The 20,738-nt window shown below is 35.2% G+C and overlaps 1 protein-coding gene across 3 annotated transcripts in view; it reads right to left on the bottom strand.

The window, feature by feature from the left end:
* The window catches only part of arid3c (AT rich interactive domain 3C (BRIGHT-like)), a 62,315-nt gene that overhangs the window by 10,491 nt on the left and 31,086 nt on the right, over positions 1-20,738 (bottom strand). For all 3 annotated transcript variants that reach the window (XM_026931378.3, XM_034299116.2, XM_026931379.3), the window contains 2 exons: positions 14,466-14,538; positions 105-288 (listed from right to left, as the gene is read on the bottom strand). In XM_026931378.3, coding sequence (XP_026787179.1) covers positions 105-288; positions 14,466-14,538 — 257 coding nt within the window. The remainder of the gene's footprint in view (positions 1-104; positions 289-14,465; positions 14,539-20,738) is intronic.

Below are 20,738 nucleotides of genomic sequence, written 5' to 3'. Positions count from 1 at the left end.
CACCTCTCTGTACTGTAATGGCAGATAATTGAATCAGACTCTATGTTCAAGAACTGACTCGTGGTCATCAGTAGATAGAAGATGTAGGAGGTTATCACACTCACTGGGTCCGGAGAGTGAAAGCTGCACTGGTAATCGAGGTAGGGAGGTTTAGACCTCTGGTAATCTCACGCCATATTTTCTTATTGATGACTTCCACTAAGCCACCTTTTTCGGTGACAAGCTTGTAGAGAGTGTAGAGATCCAACACCTGCTTGGCCATGATAGGAATCCGATTCACTGGAGTCCCTACAGGAGTGGGACACACACACACAGACACACAATATCCAGAATCAATGCCATTAACTCCGGCTTATCGATGGGTCTTTCTGCCGCTTACGAGGCCAATCAGTCTGGCATAAGTAAAATGTCCGACAGCCTCGTTCTCCTACTTGAAAAAAAAATCACTTTTACCGCTCAATCAAAAGTCTCCACTGTCTGGAGGAAATGTATTGCCAAATGCATTTCTGATAAAAAAAAATTTCAGGACTTGACAAGACATCAATCACCTTTATCCGTATTTATCACTTATTACACATATACTCCTAAGTAAAGAATAAAAAACTTTGGGATATGTTGTTATAAGAAAATAATCAACGATGGGGGCTGTTATGTGGCCCGATGTGGAGTTACTTCCATCCTGAAGTTGATTAATTTTCAGATAACAGCAAGCTCTGAAGTGTTTTATCACTCTTATACCACAGCAATTTGCCAACATTAAAAATCTTCTATTATATACAAAATGACCATCATACTTTTTATTCATTTATAGTTACTTCCTGTTATCATTTACGTTATAACAGCTACAAACAGTTACACACCAGCCCCTTTTTTGCTTTCTCTTGCAGTTAGTAAGACAAAAAAAATGCAACTTGTCACGTCACAGAAGACTGTAACATCCTTGTCATGTTACATCCTGAAGACTTTTCCATGTCAGAAAACTTAAAGTTACAGCTTTACTTCTTAGTTACAAAGTGTTGACACTGGAGACTCCTTCCAAAAATGCTAAACATCTCCTCACAGAAAACCTCAGGTTTTAAATGTTTATGTAGACCATCTGCCATACAAGACCTTGTGTTAGTTAGTACTATAGAAACAATAACATATTCGAACTGTCAATTAATTAGCACCTTCTGACCAATCAGAATAAAGCATTCAACAGTGCTGTGGTAAATGTAATTTAGTCTTCATCTGAACCAGAGCTGACAAAGTGACAGACAGTAATACTCTTGATGATATCCTGTACAACCTAATAATAATAATTAAACGTACATTTCAATGGTGTTTTGTGGCTTTTTAGCAAACCAGGTCAATGACTTTGACATCACCGACCTGGAGAGCAAATTCTAATCCTAGTCTCTGCTAAAGAAGAATAATGTTGCTTCAATCAAGAAAACAAGCGAAAAAAGAAAATGCTTTGTAAATCTTGCCTGTCTAACACAGCTATACATTTTACCTCCTGATTTCCCGAATACAAAAATCCCCTGTGATAATTTGTGCTCACGATTTAATGCCAGGTCATAAAACAGCGAAGAAGAGCAGTCCTTTGTGTGAATTGGAGAGCGGCTGACCTCCAGATAATTAACCTGTATTTTGCTGATAGAGTTCCATTGTGCCCATCGGATTTACCATAATAGCAATCAATACTCTGAGAAATATAGTGCAAACAACAGCAAGCACAGCTTTGGCTATGAAAAGACAGTGGAGAGTAGAGGAATGGTCTACGGTGGTAAAAACACATCAATTAAGCCTTATAATTACGGCTTCATTTTGCCTCTCTGGCATGTGAACTAAGAGACACTATTTAAGTAAATGATTTATCTGTGCTTGTGCACTGAACAATGATGGAATTACATTTAAAGTAGTAGCACCATCTAAAACAATCAATTGCTATTTCTAACTTCTAACTTCGCCCTGAACTGTCCATAGATCACGTGCAAACAACTTTTCTGTGTTATGCGTTCATGCATTTTTCTTTCTTTTTTATTGATTCAAAATTAAACAGAGGTGAATGTTATGCCAAGTCAGAGATTAGTCCACGTCTGTGTGCTATGTTAATGGATAATACTTTCCTCAAAGTTACATTCATACTGTATTTATATATACTTTAATTATACAGTATTAATTCATAAGTAGTTGCTTTAACGTAGTCTAAAAGCTGAGCATATCAGCCCTGAGGATTAATTCAAACCTCTAACTTAAGAGTAAGTTTACAATTAAAAGAAAAGAATATCAAACTCATTCTCTTCTCTTCATCTAGTCCTAGTCCACAGCACCCAAAGATAATCGTTAAAACAATTATTTATCCACAAACACAAAAGACTAATGTAAACGAGTATAGGGCAATAAATAAAAACGGCCTTGACAAAAGCCAGCATCAGGCTGAATCTAAACCCAGACAAGCCCCTTTACAATGAGATTTATGGGCACTCGATGGCCGAGGTGATGCATGCGGGCTCTCTGATTCCCTGAAAGAGATACAGCGAATAAAAGCCGCAATGAGCTTTTGTCAGGCCAAGCAACCCAATGTGGCTATGCATCATAATGACAGTGAATGATTACATGAAAAAAAAAACATGTTCAGCCTGAACACCATCCCCCACCAACCTCCTGTTAATTGCTCCCGCACTAAAAATGTGGAATTGACGAAGCGGTGAAGGGTTTTAGCTATAGTGGTGTGGTGGGAGCCGGTCATCTCCTCAGCTTTCTTCATCTGTAATGCGTTTTCTTCACACACTTCAGTGAGGTAATGGAAAGGGGAGATGCTTCTATGCTTACACTCACTCCCAAAAAACCCAGCATGAGAAACCACCTTGATTCACGTATATAAAACAGGAAATTGAGGAAACCGAAGGAGCTCATGAACTGAACAAGTCCCACGTGACTTAAAAAACAGACAGAGAGGTTTGTCTGCATCCTGAACAGTAGGGCTGAAATAAAAACGAAATCACATGCCAAAGATTTGGTAGCTAGTTAGCAGTCGTTAAAAGTATGCCACACTGAAACATATTGTCACATATTTCCTTTTGAAAAACTCTGTGCTGTCAAATAAACATACAGACACAATATTGATATTATGGCAGGACTCTAACCACATTCATTTACCTTTGACACGAACTGTCCTTTGTCCAGCCAGACAAGGTTATGAGCTAATGTGGGTGTTGTATTACAGACAAATTCAATTTGAAAGAAGGTCAGAGCATGTGGTTAAATTTTTTTTTACAGCTAAAAAAGAATAAACATGTACACATGCAAAACAGGTGTCCATAAATTCATGCTGAGGAATGAAACAAGTAGAATAAAAATGATGCTTAAGTGATGTATGCGTATTGTGTCAACATTTTACATGATTAAAAGTTGAAAGGTATTCACAATTTAATGTACTCAATAATTGAAATGTTAAAAATAAATGATTTTAACTGAAATCAGAAGATATTACATGTGTTTTTCCACCACATGCTCTCTCAATTTATAACCGCTTGGATGATTCAATTTGTATGAAAATATACAGGTTAAGGTTATGGTTTTGGTCACAGCTTAATACATATAAAACTAAACAAAATCCAACTACATGACACTTTTTTTACTTCAGTTTTTTCAATTAAGTAACTTTAATGTATGAAGGGTAAGTCATACTAATATGTTTTATGTTTATACCACAGCTCTGTTGAATTCTCTGATCGATTTTCTGTAACAGCAGCTCTGACAGTAGCGCTGGCTGAAATTCAGCTCACAATTTTATATCAATGCGCTTTTTCTAATATGTTATTGTTTCTACAGTAACAACTTACACAAGGACTTGTATGGCAGATGCTTTACACAAACCAATTAAAATGAACTTAAGGCTTCCAATAGTCCATTATTGGAATAAATACTTAATAATCACACTTTTATCTCATTTCCATTTACATGTTGCATAGATTTTTTTAAAATTTTCATTCTTCAGGTAGAAACTCAACAGGCACATTTAAACCTTTGAATAATATACTTTTATATTTCCTGAAAAAGAATGTATTTGTGAACATTTCCTGAGGAATTTTGACTTTATGACATTTTAGCCATAAAACTATAAAAAAGGAAGGTTATGTAGTCCATGTATAGACATTTCCTCAGATGATGTAATGATTCTTCTTGAAAGATTCATTGTTTCCTGGGATTCTATTACTTACTGACATTATGTTTACTGGTTATTTTCTTTAAATGACCTTTTTCCACATTTCGACTCCTCTCAGGCCAATACAATGTCACACGCTGGTCCACAGGTCTTAAAGCCTGAATTTGCAGAGGTTTATCTTAATATCTCGAGTACTTTTGAATATGTGATATTTTAGCCATTAGCCATGTAAAATGTACAAATAAATAGTGTATTATGTGAAATTCTAACCACAGGGTGGATCACAGTGAAACAAAACAAAAACAATTGATTTTTTTTAATGGATTTTTGTGATACGCACAATAGCACATTTAATTCTCTATTATCTCATTTGCATATACATTTTTAAAAGAGGACTTTCATATATTTATCAGTTTACATTTCATTCTGATATAATTCTCTAAAGAAAAAATACTCTGCCTATTAGGATGTAATTTAGAATGCATTTTAGATCTTTTATTTACATTCCCAGCAGCATGGCACTTCCACTTGAGCAATTCAACTATATATTTTGAAAATACTATGCCCTGAATGGCTCTGAGGAAGGAAGGAAATTAGGGGTGAACTTTGACAAACACGGGAAAACCATGGACTTTCCTGATTTTTCCCGTGCCCCAGTTTTAGGAATCACTCTCTCAACTTTCAAGTCGTTTCTTACTCTCCTGTGTTGGCATTCAGGTAATGCAAAAGGTGTAAAACATTGACTCAACATAAAGTGCTGAGGCGGCCCTGGCTCTGGTCAATTTATTGTTAGTGCCCGATAGAAATCATGAATCACTTTGGGTATTTAGCAGCATACAATGGGCTATAACACCTGCATTGTTCCTATTGCTTAAAGATCAGAAGCTGTAAAAGCGTTCATCGCTCCAAGTTGGTGTCATGACTGACGTGTGCATTCTTCAGGGTTTAATCCTTGTGAGATACCTTGCGAGGATTTATGTGTGCTGTTCAAACACCTTATTCATCCACTTTTCTCCATAATGTCAGCGTAATCAAGACAGAGTGTTAATCTAAGTAGATGACTAACTACAGTACTGCACAAAAAAAAATTACGTCATACCTATATTTTTATATTCAACCTTTGTAACGTGGGATGTTTAACGGAAAATTCCACCCTGAATAACTTGCATGTCCATCCATCCATCCATCCATCCATTCTCTGTACCGATTATCCTACACAGGGTAGCCCTTACTTAATCTCTACCTAAACAGAGTGATGCAGCAGCGCTTTAATATATCAGCCTGTCCAGCTGTGTCACCTCCTCATCTGTACACTCTGCTGAAACATATCAGCTTCCAAAGCTTGCATTTTCATGCTAAAATCACTGTCAACAACATCACACTTGTCAACTCATACACCACTAACTAGTCAAGCCAAATCTCTGCTGCTTGCAGTCTAGGACTTCGAGTCCAATGTTAGCTGTTTCCACTACTTCATTAATAAGACATTGAAAGTGGCTGGAAAATGATGAGTGAGAAAATAAACTCTTGCTCTTTTGTTATGTTTGATATCACTGAAAATGTTTTCTTCTACTGCACTTCATTGCCTGTGATGTCACTACAGCACACAACTTCTCATTTAATAAGGAAAATACAGCAACAGCCAACAAATTAGCATCTGTTTGTATGTTTCAATATTAACATATTTATTGTATTGCATAGTTGACTCTTCCTTTAATGCTAAAACATTTGCCATGAGTTCTCTCTGGAGGATAAGTGAGTGTGTGTGCCTCCTATAATCATCACTTAAACACAGATCTGTTTGTGTTAGGCTGCCAGCCATTTTGATTTGAAAACAGATACGGCCATCTCAATCCACACAAGGCCGCATGACAAACGAATCGTGTGTGGCAGGTTATGATTGATGATGGCAGGGGCTAAGAGACACTAGGAAGGCGAATGACCTTTGAGCTCGGGCCAGGTCTATAGGGGCCGATAGAGTAAGTTGACTTTCAAGCCGAACACAGCAGGGGAGCCTGCGAATGGCACTGATTTTTGATGTGAACCCGACAACCTGAAGCTGAGGAGATTTCTTTTCAAAGGTTTTCATTTTCATACGCAATCTGGCAGTTTTGTAGGGCCATCATTCCAAACTAATGAAAAAAATCTGAACAAAGAAGAAGACTGGATCTCACACAGAGGTTTTCCTGGATAGCTTGAATTTGAAGCAAATTAAGTGAATAGTTCACTGTTCACTTGAATGGTTACTCAAGGGTTCTTCGGAGGGCCAATAGTTTTAGTTCTCTAAAAGTGTTCTACATGGAATCTAAAAAAAAAAAAGAAAACCCATTGAGAGTGACAGTAAAGAACCCTTTAAGTTAGACTGAACCACTGTCATGAGACATGAGACATAGGAATAAAATATTCTTTTTCTTTTTTTTCTTCACAGCATAGAATATTTGTTTAAAAAAAGGTTCCACCTAGCACCCATTAAATGCACATCAGAAACATACTTGTTTAAATTGGCCTATTCTTAGTTCTAAACATACTTTTCATGATTAGTAGTACTTATTATGTTTATAGTGAATTCAAAAATGATTGGGCTTTAGTTCTTTAAAGTTCTTTATCATAATACTTTATTTTGACCTTTGAATATATTTTATATAAAGCACTTATACAAAAACAAGCACAGTTACCTAAAAATCCTCAGCAAAAGGCTCAAAGAACCCTTCTGATTAAGAGTGTAATGATTTTGAATTCTGACTGTTCTGAGCAAATGAGAATTCGATCAGCTGACCAATTAATACCTATTAAAAAAATAAATAAAAATTTAGCTGTCAAATGGATATTTATTCTTTGCCAGAATTGCTTGTTGTTGTTTTTTTTTAAATCAGCCAAATGATATTATGACCTGTAACTGATTTTCTTTTCTAGACTCTTTTCTATTACTTAAATTGTTCAAAGAAATCTGTATTTATTAAAGCAATCTTTTCATTTCAGAAAAACTGTAAAAAATTATTTTTATTCTATTGTCAATGTTATAAAATGTAAAAAAAAAAAAACTCATTTAACAAAGAAATAAAAAAGTTAATAAATTTTACCAACAATAAATAATAAAATAAAAGTGAATTTTAATATACAGGTATAAGGTGTTAAACTTAATAATACCTGCTCTGTCAACCTGTAAAACACTTTTGGCCAGTATTTTGTTATAGAAATTACAGAAATACTTTACAGTGTACTGTTTGTTATAGCTATTTCTGCAGTAAACACAGTGCTTGCTATATCTCTGCTGTAAATGTCATTAAAGAAAAAACTAAATTGAATTGAATACTCCAGTCTGCCTCATCCTACTCAACTTAATCTCCAATCTAATCTCAATCCACCTAATCTCTATCTGCTGCATTGTAGACTATTTATCCTGAGACACAATCAGCTCCCTCAACACACTATACAACCAGGGATTAAATTAGAGGTTGGCTCAAGAGAGCTGAGCTCTTCCATCTTTGGTTTATTTGAACAGCATGTGCAGTACTATAATTTGATGGAAATGTAAACCATAGCATAATATAATTGTGATAATAATAGTGATTAATTATGTCATACAGATGCCAAAAATAGCATACACTTTAACAAACTGAAAACTTCCATTGCTGAATTCAAATCTTCTTATAACCCACCTGTACATGCTGGCATTTGAGCATGATTGCTAAGTCTTTGGTGCAATTTTTTTGCACTTTGGTCAATGCAAGATGTTTTAAATGCGTATTATAAATAAATGCTACTTACTAACTTACTTACAAATGATATTTAATGAACTTGAGCCCTTAGGTCAGAAACCGATTCCAAAAATGTGCTAGAATCTAACATCCATTAAATCAATATTGAAAACTCTTATATAATACACATAAACTGAACTAAACAGAGCAGTTCCCACATTGTTAGCACTCATGAAAAAAAGCTCCTCCACTTCTTAAATGACCATGTAACCCCTGACTATTATGCACATCATAACAAGCAGCAATACAATGACACCTTCATGCTTATGCTACCTAATACCTTACACACTACACTGGTGTGTTATGCTGCACTGAGCAAGTCAGATATTTAGATAAAGTTTCACAAGATGTATTTTGATCTAGATGTACAGCCTATACAATACTAATACATCATGAGATCACATTGTTTGTCTTGCCTTCCAAACAACAAAACCACAGCTCTTGAGATACACGAGTCAACTCCTAACAAGCCTCTGCTCAAAGAGTTGATTCCTTCATGAACAATACATTTGGCAAACCAAATAATTCTACTCGGTGCCATATATTTGTGTTGCTTTTTCAAGAGGTAAAAGTATCACCAAAAAAAAAAAAAAAAGTTATTTCGTGTGCTTTTTAAAACTCTGAAATAAACACATTTACAAATCTGCCATTCTGGAAATGTCACTGAGTGAAAATGCAAATTGTTCCTGAACTCTCTCACATCTTCCAGCTAATTTGGTTAATGCTAATTATTGATCATCTGCAACCTCAAGAGCCAGCAAAAACACAAACAGAAAACAGGATGAGGAAATACAGTTGTTATTGTTTCCTTGTGACTTCTTTCAGTACTTTTCCCCCCAGATTTTTAACATATCCAGACTTGCTATATTCTACATTATTTTTTAAAAGATAAATAATTATATTATGAAATGCCTTTGGGAGGATTTGTTAGAAAAGAAAAACAAGGAAATGTCACCACAAATAGAACAAGTTTAGAGCATAGGGTCCATTTTCCAAAATATTTTCTGAATTTTCATACTTTTCCAGACAGCACATGCATCCTGATATAAAAGGGTTAATCCCTCGGTTGTGTGTTCTGTAGATTTTTAAGAATTCAGTGTTGGTATCTTACTGGGAGACGATATTTTGATTTGCAATATAAATGTCTCAATTGTTGTACACTTTATCTTAAAACTGGTCTTTGATACAGCCAAAAAAGCAACACAATTGCTTTACGGGGTGCTGGGTGTGTCTTTATTTTTGCATTTCTGGCTTTCAGTCGGCTTCCCATTTGCGTGCATTATTGGTGGTTTTGCTTACCCAGGATTACCTGCTTAATAAATGGAGTAGCCTAGTGTTTACTCCCAGGGTGACACGAGAGTGTAAGGGAACCTGAATCTGGTCCCTGTGTGTGGAAAGCTATTAATAGCCTTAGCCAGAGGGGGCTAGATAACAGTTGTGACAACACCATACAACACCAACTTATCCCTGATAACAGTGCTCAGTAGATCACTGATTATAGCAAATTCCTGATACAGGGCTTTAAATAAGAAGCTAAATACAGCTTCAGGTTATATTTCCACTATGATGTTGTGGATTTTCCTGTGCAAGGTTAGCTGAGCTGAAACCAAATCAATCTAATTTTCTTAGGTTTAAAATTGTGACTTTAGAGAGATAGTCACAGATAATGCTGGGAAGAGAAACTCACGCTGATTTCTTTTGACCAACACTGATTTAATACATAGATAGTACTTTCTAAATAATGAGTACATTCAAAGTTACGTTCTTTTGAAATTATTTTTGTAGCACTAGACTACAGGTTTGTTCTATTTCCTTTCAGATTTGTGAAAATGCAATTAACAAAATGATATTCAAATTTAAGATTGTTTTTTTTAAAAAGTTATGATTGAAGATAAATGAATAAATATATGGAATATATATTGCAGGTCAACAAACACTTAGTATACACTGCATATATTAATTATACTCAGGAATATTTTGCAGTGTAACTAACACTGGCTGTAGTTATAAATTTGATTATCGCAGCTAATCATGTTCTGTCACATATAGCTGAATTTAGCTTTCCTAAGTGTGGCCTTTGCTAAGAGTAGCAGGAAATCTTAGCCAACTAGCATAACACATTTTTATGTTGCCCAACGTATAACAAAGTGGTTGATGACATGTTTGTTTTGTGTATACTTCAGAATCTTAGTGAATACAAAGTCATACCATGTTAAGTTTATCCAAGACATATTTCTTAACCAGCTAATGTCATGAATATAAATAATCATTGTTTGAATCTTTTGGCTTCACACTCTAATGCTAATTACACTGAAATGTTGTCACTTCATAACATTTCTAATAGAAAACAGAGCAGTGTGGTATGCTATCTGCATATCTATTAATATTTCTGAAAATTTACAGAAACATCCAATGTCACTAATGCACAAGGAAATTCTTTATAATCATTATTCCTCCAGCAACACAGTCACAACAATGAAGTATCTATTAAGTCACATTAAAAGATACAAAGGTGAGGTTAAGGTAAGGGTTGAGGTGGGTTTAGTGTTCGTACCTTTTCTTACAACTTTTGCATGAAATCAAAATCCAACAAAACCCAACCGGACCATCCTTATTAGTTCAAATATGTAGGAATTTCTCATGATATAAACGACAAATAAAACACAATGAAGACTGCAGTTAGAGGAAAATAATCAACAATGGAGTAGTGGGATACGGCCCCATAACAAGACTTACTGTTACCACCCTGACGTTGATTATTTTCCTATAGTATCATGTCCCAAAGTGTTTTATATCTTTTATACCACAGCGACTACATTATCTAATTAATTAAATAATCGTACATCAAAATTTTATCCATTTATAGTTGCATTTAATGTTGTGGAACGTCCATGAAACAAGTTAGTTCCTGTTATCATTATTGGATTCAAAGTAGAGTTCAGATAAGTGAAGAAATATCTACGTGGTAACACATTAAAAGCTGTAATTTGATATATCTACTCTGGAACACAAAAGATCTTTCATGACTGCCCATAGATATGTCAAATGTTCTGCTCAAAGCCTGACAGCATGGGAATAGGACCAACAATGTCAATCAGAGCACCAGAGACAACATATTTCGGAGGCTTTGCTTGCAGTAGAGCATGTTTGTACTGTTGACACACCTTCAATATAACATTTATCTCCCTGCCACATGTCACTGCCAGAGTACACACAGGCCTTAATTCAGACAAGCCACAGAGAATGGACAGGGGTGGACTCGACATGGGAATGTGGAATTACATGTCAATAGCGAACATCGTTCATGATAAAGGCCCAGCAGTTGGCATTCAGTCTTGCCAAGCTCATGTGATAAGCAGGTAACTCAAACAGGATAGTGAATCGAAAAACAAATCTGCCCTTGTTTAATAAAAGGCCAATGATATGATTCAGCAGCGTCAACCATTACAACTTACAAGTCAGCTTAATACCAAACGACAATGCGGTAACTTACTGTAAATGGGTTTCAGCATGATTCAGTCACATACATTAATCATTCAGCCATGATGTTCCTTGGAGACTCAAAAATCAATAATATTAATGGGCTTATATTGAATATTTAATCCTTGATATTCAACAATTGAAGCAGAAATGAGGATGAAGTAACCTGGAAGTGATAATGCTTTGTATATACTCAGTACATTTATAAAGAGGAGAATTATATTATTATTTTGCTATTCAGATAAGAACGAGCAAAATCAGGATAGTGGTTAATGTTAAATTACGGTAATGGTCTCAAGTGATTTGGAAGTGCTTTACAACTTATATTTTGCTAAAAAGAGCTGTAGGTGTAGACACTATGTATGAACAACTTAATAATAAAATGGCCACAGTTTCCATGTCAGGATTAACACTAACGTACAAATAGGCAACACAATCTAGGGTTGTCATGATACTATCATTTTAACTGATGCCAATTATATTATCTCAAAACATTTTAATTTATTTTATGAAAAATAAACATAAAAAAATCTGTCACCTTAAATGGATTACACAATTTCCTATTTCTGTTCTGTTGCATGTTGATTATTTATAAGAGTTAAATTCACATATGTTGCTAAATAAAATTTTTCAACTGTATGTTTTAGATATAATAAACAGCACCAATTAATAATTTTACATAATGGTCCAGGTCTAGTAATTATTGGAAGTTAAATGAATTGAATTGTTTGCCACATTGTTGTACTGATAAAATATTTTAATTTTCAATACTGTGTGCAACACTAATCCACCTGAATAAACATTTTTTTAAATAATTTTGTTGTTTTTTTTGTTTAGTTTTGAACACCTAGTTTCTATAGACACGCATATTTTGTCTTTCTGCATGACCTGATGTGTAAAGATCTGATCCACTCCCACATATTTATGGCATGGCATCACTAGACAGAGCGACTCCTAACTGCCTGTCTCTCTCGGATTAGCCAGTGGCGAAACAAAAACAGCGTAAGCCATAATAAAACCAAGTGCTGCATTCCTGTCATCAGAAATTTTACCAAACCAGTTGTTTCTCATTCATCTATTCTACAGATTTTCATACAACACTAATTTGGACATTATTAAAGTATGATAACTATAAAACATAAGTAAAAGGCAGCCTGCAGTAACAGATTTCTGAGTCTAGTTATTTATTTTTCCCAGGAATATAATGAAGGAACATCACCACCACTTGCCATATCTATTAGCACCCTCTTGTTATATGTATTAACTAGTTAGGATTTGTTAAAGTTACATAATTATTTCAGCATACATCATGTCACAGTTCCAGTGCATACATTTAGAAATCTTATGTCGCAAGTTATTTCAGATATGAATTACACCAGAGGTACTCTAATTCAGCCTAAGAAGGTCATTAGCATGAAGTGGTAGGAATGATGCAGACAGGAGGCTAACTCTTTAAATTGACAGGGATACAAAGCTGTCATTAATGGATTAAGTATTGGGCTTCTTACTGCTCACCCCCCACCCGTTCACCTGAAGGAATTTGCAGGACTCTTTGTCTGAGGGCACTTACTAAATGCTCACAGATCGTGTGCTGAGCACTTTTCTGGTGAGCATGTCCCAACTGATTCATGTAGCCATCTAAATTTTTATGACGTCTGTCCAGAGGTTGTGTCAGAGATGTAAAGAGGAGGGGGAATCTGAATGCAGCCTGAAGTAAAGCTGAGTTACTATTACCATCCCAAAGTTGTTTTCAAATAACGGTACATCCTGAAGTGTTTTAGTCCTCTTATACCATACCAGTAGTCGATGATTACAATTTTTAGTTCATTAATGAATGTCATCTTTTTTTTTACATTTAGTTTCGGTTATTACTTACATCACTTATTCTATCACCAGCCTCTCTTTCTTCTCTCTCTCGAAATTAATAATAATAAAAAAAAAAAAACACCCACAGCTTGTCATTTTACTGAGAACGCAAACTCCTCTGTCCTGAAGACTTTCCCATTGTGGGACTCCTTCCATAAAGGTTAAATAAATGTCTCCTTACAGAAAACTTCACCTTTGGTAAATGACAACACTTTTTAAAAAATGTGTTTGAGCTGTTACTATGGAAACAATAATGTATTAGAACAAGCACATTAATATATAAACCTGTGGTTTGAATTACAGTTGACCCTACTCTCAGAGCTGCTGTTATAGACAATTAATCAATACCTACTGACCAAATAAGACTCAAGAATTCAAGAGAGCTTTATTATAAAAAAAAAAACAAAACAGTTAATCCATACATAAATGCACACTTGCACATTTTATTCCTTCAGTGTAATCTGAACTTTAACCTTTATATATTGTTTTTTCACTCCTAGGATGCCACCTTTCTCATACAATATGCCTTAAACTTCATCTATTTCTCCCATAAAGTGTTTGAAGGTAATGCTCACTGAAGCTACTGTCTGAGGAAAAAAAAACATTCTGACAATGTAGTAATTAATTTGGCCATAGCAAGAAAATAGCAGGATGTTATCCTCCCTGCCTGGCAAGGTCTTTCCTTCTGGGCCATTTTTACGTAATCTGGGTACAATTATAAAAGCAACAGTGGCAACTCATTGTGTCTGATAGCATCATGAGTGAGCGGTGAGACGATAATGGCAACATTGTTTTATAGATCTCAAACCGAGGCTTAAGCAGGAAACACAGACTTGGTCTCACAATATCATCCTTATATTCCTAGTTTTTCATTAACCTCGAGTATTGTTCATTCTAGCTACAAGAATGAGCTCTTACCACTTTTACAACTCTTTGTTTTAATACAGGACGGTATTGATAGTAGATAGCAGAGTATAAAACACAGTGAATTTTGCCACTTATATGAGACAACATTTTAGACCACAATATAATATGGCGGTATTTTAGCAAAAACTGTAACAAACAGAAAAAACAACAAAAGGCTTTTTAAAGCACATCACAGCTGGTACAAAATAGTAAAGATCATATTTCACTGTTTTGTGTTTGATACACTGGTTATATGTTTATAGAGCTTTTCTTGCTCAGAGAGACATAGATACAGGTCTTACCTCTTTTCTGCATGAAGCTGAAGAGATCATCGAGAAATTCTTTTCTTTTTACATCATCATCAAGTTCATACAACTGTAACAAGAAGAAAAAAAAACATAAGACTTGTGAATGCACATCACAGATGGACAAAATAGTAAAGATCATGTTTCACTGTTTTGTGTGTGATACACTTGTTATTTGTATATAGAGTTTTTCATGTGATGGTTAATAATTTGTACAGGGAATTTTTGTGATAGAGGAACTCTCTGTTGTAAGATTCTACGTAGAACCTTCAAGAGCTCCCCGGAAGCACAAACTGAAGTAGACTTTACATGCTGATTAAATCTTTTTTTTTTTTTTTTTCCAAGACTGTACCTGTAACCTCTGAACTAGGAGTGTGACACAGTGATACGATCTGTATCTCTGTCTATTTAGTGCTCCAAGTATTTGTATCTGTACCTAGAAGTGGGTGTGGCCTAACCAGAAACCTTTTTTTAAATTAACTAAGAACCCTACCAGATTCATGACTTATAATCCCAATTGAATCCATTTTAGTTCCAGATTCTAACACTACAAAATGTGGGAAAAGAAGGTGAATACTTATGTAAGGCTCTGTATACTGTACATATGGCTTTTAAGTAGATGTTAAATTGTGAATTAACAATGCAACAGATTGTCAGTGTACTGCGTCTTAATCTGATTTCATATTAAATTATTTGTACAAAAGACCTATTATCGAAATTGTGAGACGTTGCTTAACCTCTTATATTTCCACCCCATGACACTAAAGACTTTTTACACGACTTTCCCTCAGTATCGGCATGTCCATTATGTCCCCCAATTCTGCCCTATTCACCAAACGGCTGCCGAGTCGAAAGGTTTTTTTTTTAAAAGCTGCATCCTGAAAGAGTGGACTGTAACCTGATGGAAATACGCTGCTCAACCTTCGCTTTCAATAAGTCCCAGTCCATGTTACCGGGAGTGCAGGTCGATAGATGAAAACAGAAGGATGACCTTTGAAAACAGCAGGGCACATGGAATGAGGCCCCAGAGATAATAACTGATCATTTAGAAGTGTATTAGCTGTCACCAATCTTAAAGGACCAATGCAATCAATGCCTCGGAGAAAAATGTCTTCGAGAGGTACCTTTCAAAGGTGAGGAGAAATAATCAAAGAATGGGTCTTTTTTGGAATATGTAAGCAAAGTGCAATACATCTTTGCAGAAAGATATCTATTCATCAAGCTTTTGTCTATTTATCTAGCTTTCATGCAGAATACAATAGAGTTTGTCAGTAATCTGTGTCTGAAAAATCTCTGGTACACAGTGTACCAGCCAAAATTGTTGACAAGCAGAACAAAATCAGTGAAGCGCAAGACGCTGTATGCTAACTTGAAAATCCTGCATGTCTTGTTGCCAGTGAATAAAGACATTTTTGTAGAAATACTGATAGAAATGCAAGTCTGGTCACAAAGGTTTACAATTATAATATATACAATTTAATTGCCTTTAATTACACACTGCACTAAAAACAAACAAACAAACAAAAAAATCTATGTACAAACAATATACCCAAGCATCTTATTGTTTATCTTGTGAATAAGAAAAAAAATATCTGCATGACTTGTATGACGTGACTCATATGAGCTGAACGAAGCTGTAAGAGCCAACGTAGTGAGTTATACATTATTTAGGATGGAGGTGATGTTACAGTGACTCCGTTTTTGAGGACAGCAGTTGGCCAGAGATGAAGTAATTATGCCACAGGCTTTCAATCCGTGTGTCATAATATGTTAGACCCCAATACCCAGATCATTGCTTTAAATATTAACCAGTGGAACATATTGTACATTAGGCTTCTGCTTCCTCTTTCCAGTATTTCATCATGTTTATGTTAAACCTGTTTAGAGCAATCGGTGTGCATGAGCAGCAAAAAAGCACACACAAACTACAAGTAAGGTTTTTTTTTTTAAAGAAGATATACTACTTTATACATAACCTTTTTATGGTTTTATTTATATATATATATATATATATATATATATATATATATATATATATATATATATGTATGTATATATATATATATATATATATATATATATATATATATATATATATATATATATATATATATAAAGAAGGTGTATCATGCAGGCAGAATTCCTGTAATATTACACTGATATTATAAAAACTGAGGAAAAGTTAAAAGTAATAAGATGTATGTTCTTTATACAACAAGTCAGAAAAGGTCGAGTTTATAGTCAGTGTCTTACCAATACCAATAAACAACCCTGTCAAATTTAAAATGTACACAGAACACAACAGGGGCGTTTGTATAAGTTACGCTTGAAGGCAGCAAGCCTGATGGCTGATCCAGTCCGAGTGTGCCCCACTGTGTCTCGGCATATGTGTGTTTAGAAACTACAAGGCTTTTAAATTATTCCTCCCAGTATTCATTGTCATGGGCAGCTCACTGTGTCAGTCTCCTTCAGCTCAAAACTAAGTGGTCGTGCTCAGACTTGACCTTGAATGGCTGCTGTTCTGTGCATGTGCTGGCAGAAAATGTGCATGGAAAGGAAATTAGAGCATTCAGAATGTACGGGTTATTTATTTGTAGTAAAATATTAACTTAAGTAGGATTTAGGTGGAGCATGTTCTACAGTTTTGAAGGTGCTAGCAAATTTGGGAGTATTATCTATCATCTACTCATGTTCACCTTCAGTGATGTGAAATACTGTATATGAGCAATTTTTTTTTTACACTTGTATTTTTTTTTTTATTGCACATGTAAATCTCACTACATGCTCATATGAGTTCTTTCATTCTCTGCAGCATTTCAGTAGAGGGAGCTCTTTACAATACAATAATACATTTTTTTTTTTCAAAACTGATTTACACAACCAACACTATCATCAGCCAGATATCTAACAGGAGTAGAACAAGTTTTTTTTTTTTTTTTTTTTTACAATACCCCAATCTTGGGGCCTGCACAAGTTCATAGTTCAGGCTTCATATCTAACATATAAGAGACTGAGAAAAGTAACTGGGTGACATTCTTGTGCCCAGATTTGTTTTTGCCTGTCAAAAACACCTCAAAGCTATAAAGCTGATATGACTTTGAACTAAGTTCAAGTAAACCTTCAGGCAGCTAGAGCCCATCCTGGAACATATCAAAATGGAGCCTGGTCACTCAACACAGAGGGGATTGTTAACCTAAAAAGTTGGAAATGCCTTCAATTCCAGCAAAGACCACCCCAGTTTGGACAAGTACCAACATGCAGACTTGTCCAAATGTTCATCCCTAGGCACTTTTAGGACCATAAAGTCTCCAAAGTCACAGTTATACAGTTTAACACAGTGCTATTTACCATCACTGTTGTTGTTCTGCCTTAGTAACTGTACATATAGTTAACAAAAATGATAATCATCATTATTCTATTTGGCTGTTCATATCATTATTATGGAACAAACTATAACAGGCATTTCTCATATAAAATAATCTAATCTGATCTAAATAAAGTACTTCCCAAAAATTATACAATTTATGTCTTGACCTTAATGATAACAACACTACTTTTGCCCACTGCTTCTTCTGAAAACCTCTGTACTCATTTTTTCTCATTTCTACCATCATTACTGTAATTGGCCCATAATAATGCAGCTTCCTATCTATGCTTTTTTTAAACCATTATAAATGCTCTTATCTTTGTCTCTATCACTCTCTTTGAAGTAGCTGAATGATCTGCACTGCATGCCTCTGGGCTGTAATGTAACTTTAAGCATTTAAAATTCTTGGTACTTCAGGTTGAACGGTATTGGCTTTTTCCTGAAAAACACTCTAAAGTGTTTAATCTGGACTGGAAATCTGTGAGAAAATTCAATGTCATATAATGTTAACACCTTTAGACCTAATTATTCCAGATACAAAAATACTTCTTGTGTGTCTTTTCCCAAGTCATATTCTCTTCACAGCATTTCATCATTACATTTCAATATTATATTGGACGCAGGATCTGAAGGGATTAATATATTATCATAATACTTATTCAGAAAAGACCATTGAGTTGTATTTCATCAGTATATTTATACTGACCACAAGACTGACAAAAAAAATCAACATTTATTGAGGTAAAATTCTGATCTATACTGTATCAAAAACATCAATAACCTAAAAAGTCATGCCTGATATTAGCCACCGTCTCATGATTTTGTGATCCACAACATTCCAAAGGTGGTCTGTGAGGTTAAAGGTCACAAAAGATCTTTCCTATCACAGGCTTTCTATTGAGCAACAGTGATTACACTGGAATTCATACGAGAATCTTTATGAATTTGCAAACACAAGAGCTTACATTTCTGAACGAGTGTTTCCATCATACTCATAGGGTTTCTCAGGGGTTCTTTGGATGGTTAACTTTTCTAGCTTTCTAAAGATGTTCTAATCAGAAGGTTTTTTGAAACAGAAACCCTCTTTTGTTGTGTACTACACAGCATATTTATGGCTTCCCCAAGAAAGACAAACTGAAGAACCATTCATTTTGGATATTACAGTAGATTCAATATTTTATTTTCTCTAAGAGACTATAATCGTAATGACCCTTGCCTTTTCCTCTTATGACATCAGAGGTGTTACTGTCACCTTTTATCTTGTAGTGATCTATGAGTTTTCCTAAAAGTGACCTGATTAGGCTTAGTATCATCATGACCTTATTAACTAAAAATGCTGCACGTGGCCTTTTATATACCTACACTGCACAAGTTGTTTGACTTAAAACCTGTAATTATATTTTCCTCATTCCTAAAAAAAGAATTTTATCTATTTTTTCCTCCATCCATGCAATTTTACAAAACCGTTCCAGTCAGTCCTCTTCACCCTGATTGCTAATAAGCATCATTTGTGAACAGCAGCCAAGAGGAAAAAAGCCATGACAGCAGAATCAATATCACAGCCATACTTTCCGAATGCGCTTCGTGTGGGGCGCTCCGTATATGTGTGTGTGTGTGTGTGTATGTGTGTGTGTGGTGTGTGTCTCACTGAGAGAGATCTTCTGGGAAACTGCTGGGCTAGGCATGTGTGTGTGTGTGTGTGTGTGTGTGTGTGTGAAGCACTGGTGTAAGGGGGCAAGAGTTAATTAGAGAACAACACGCCTGGTCATGCTGGCACCGCTCCAACTGGCTGAAAGCCAACTCTACTCCAATTCTTACACACATTTACACACACACACACTCATACACACACCTTGCTACTAGTACTGTGCTGACATAATGAGATATCTACACAAATATGAAGTGCTTGGCTCGGCTCCTCCTGATAGGATTTGCCCACGTACTTCAGCTGATGGACTGGATTAAGTGGCAGTGAGCTGACCATGTATTGGCAGGTCTAAGTGTTATTTTACTGGTGCTTCACACCATGTGCTGTTTTCTATTTTCACACTAGAGGGGCCGGGTATTTACTTACAAAGACTGCAACTAAATAGCTTTAATTTTTATAGCAAAATTTTACAATAACCTCCCTTAATGCAAATTTATAATAAATGACATTAATATTGTTCTGCATTCTGCAGTTTTCAGATTTGTTGTTGTGTATAGGCTAATATTACCTAGTTCAAGGGTTAGCCGGAGTACAATGTATGCTAGTGCTAGTTTTAAATCTGAATTTTAATTAGATGTGAGCTGAAGCTAAGTACATTTTTATGGTTAAAGTTATAGCAGCTTGTAATATTTGCAGTGGTGTACTGGCAACCTAGTTTCCACTTTTTAACAGTTAAGTAATATAATTACCTCACAAGGAAGTGTTGACTCTGCATATAACAGAATTATAACCTTAACCTCATATGGCTATACAATTTGACACAGATCCAAGTTTGTACATGTCCTAAAATAGATTTATATACATGCCAAAGTTATGGGTTCAACCATGTGGCACGAGACTGCAAGATCAGATTGCAACACAACAAAACCACTTGTCAACATGTTAAAAAAACAGGTTTATAATATTATTGTCAGCTGGAAGGCTTTAACAGGGCTGATGCTCTACATCCAACATGAATCACTGTAAAATGACCACCAAATATTTTTTTTCTCGGATTTAGTGTTTTATGTCATGAAGTATCCCTTGATACAGAGACGCTGTCTTCTGTCTGCTGGTGAAATCTGATCTCCTTTAACCCTGCATGGTGCTTCAGAATAAAACACAGCACTGATTTATGCCTTTTTTATAGCCATTGTTCATCTTTCATTTTTTATACCTTCGCAAACAGTACCTATCATGGTCCAAATGCAAAATG

This window comes from Pangasianodon hypophthalmus, chromosome 24 (assembly GCF_027358585.1).
Source record: "Pangasianodon hypophthalmus isolate fPanHyp1 chromosome 24, fPanHyp1.pri, whole genome shotgun sequence".
Classification (NCBI taxonomy): domain Eukaryota; kingdom Metazoa; phylum Chordata; class Actinopteri; order Siluriformes; family Pangasiidae; genus Pangasianodon; species Pangasianodon hypophthalmus.
The sequence above is the reverse complement of the archived record's forward strand: the minus strand, read 5'-3'. Positions and strand labels throughout refer to the sequence as shown.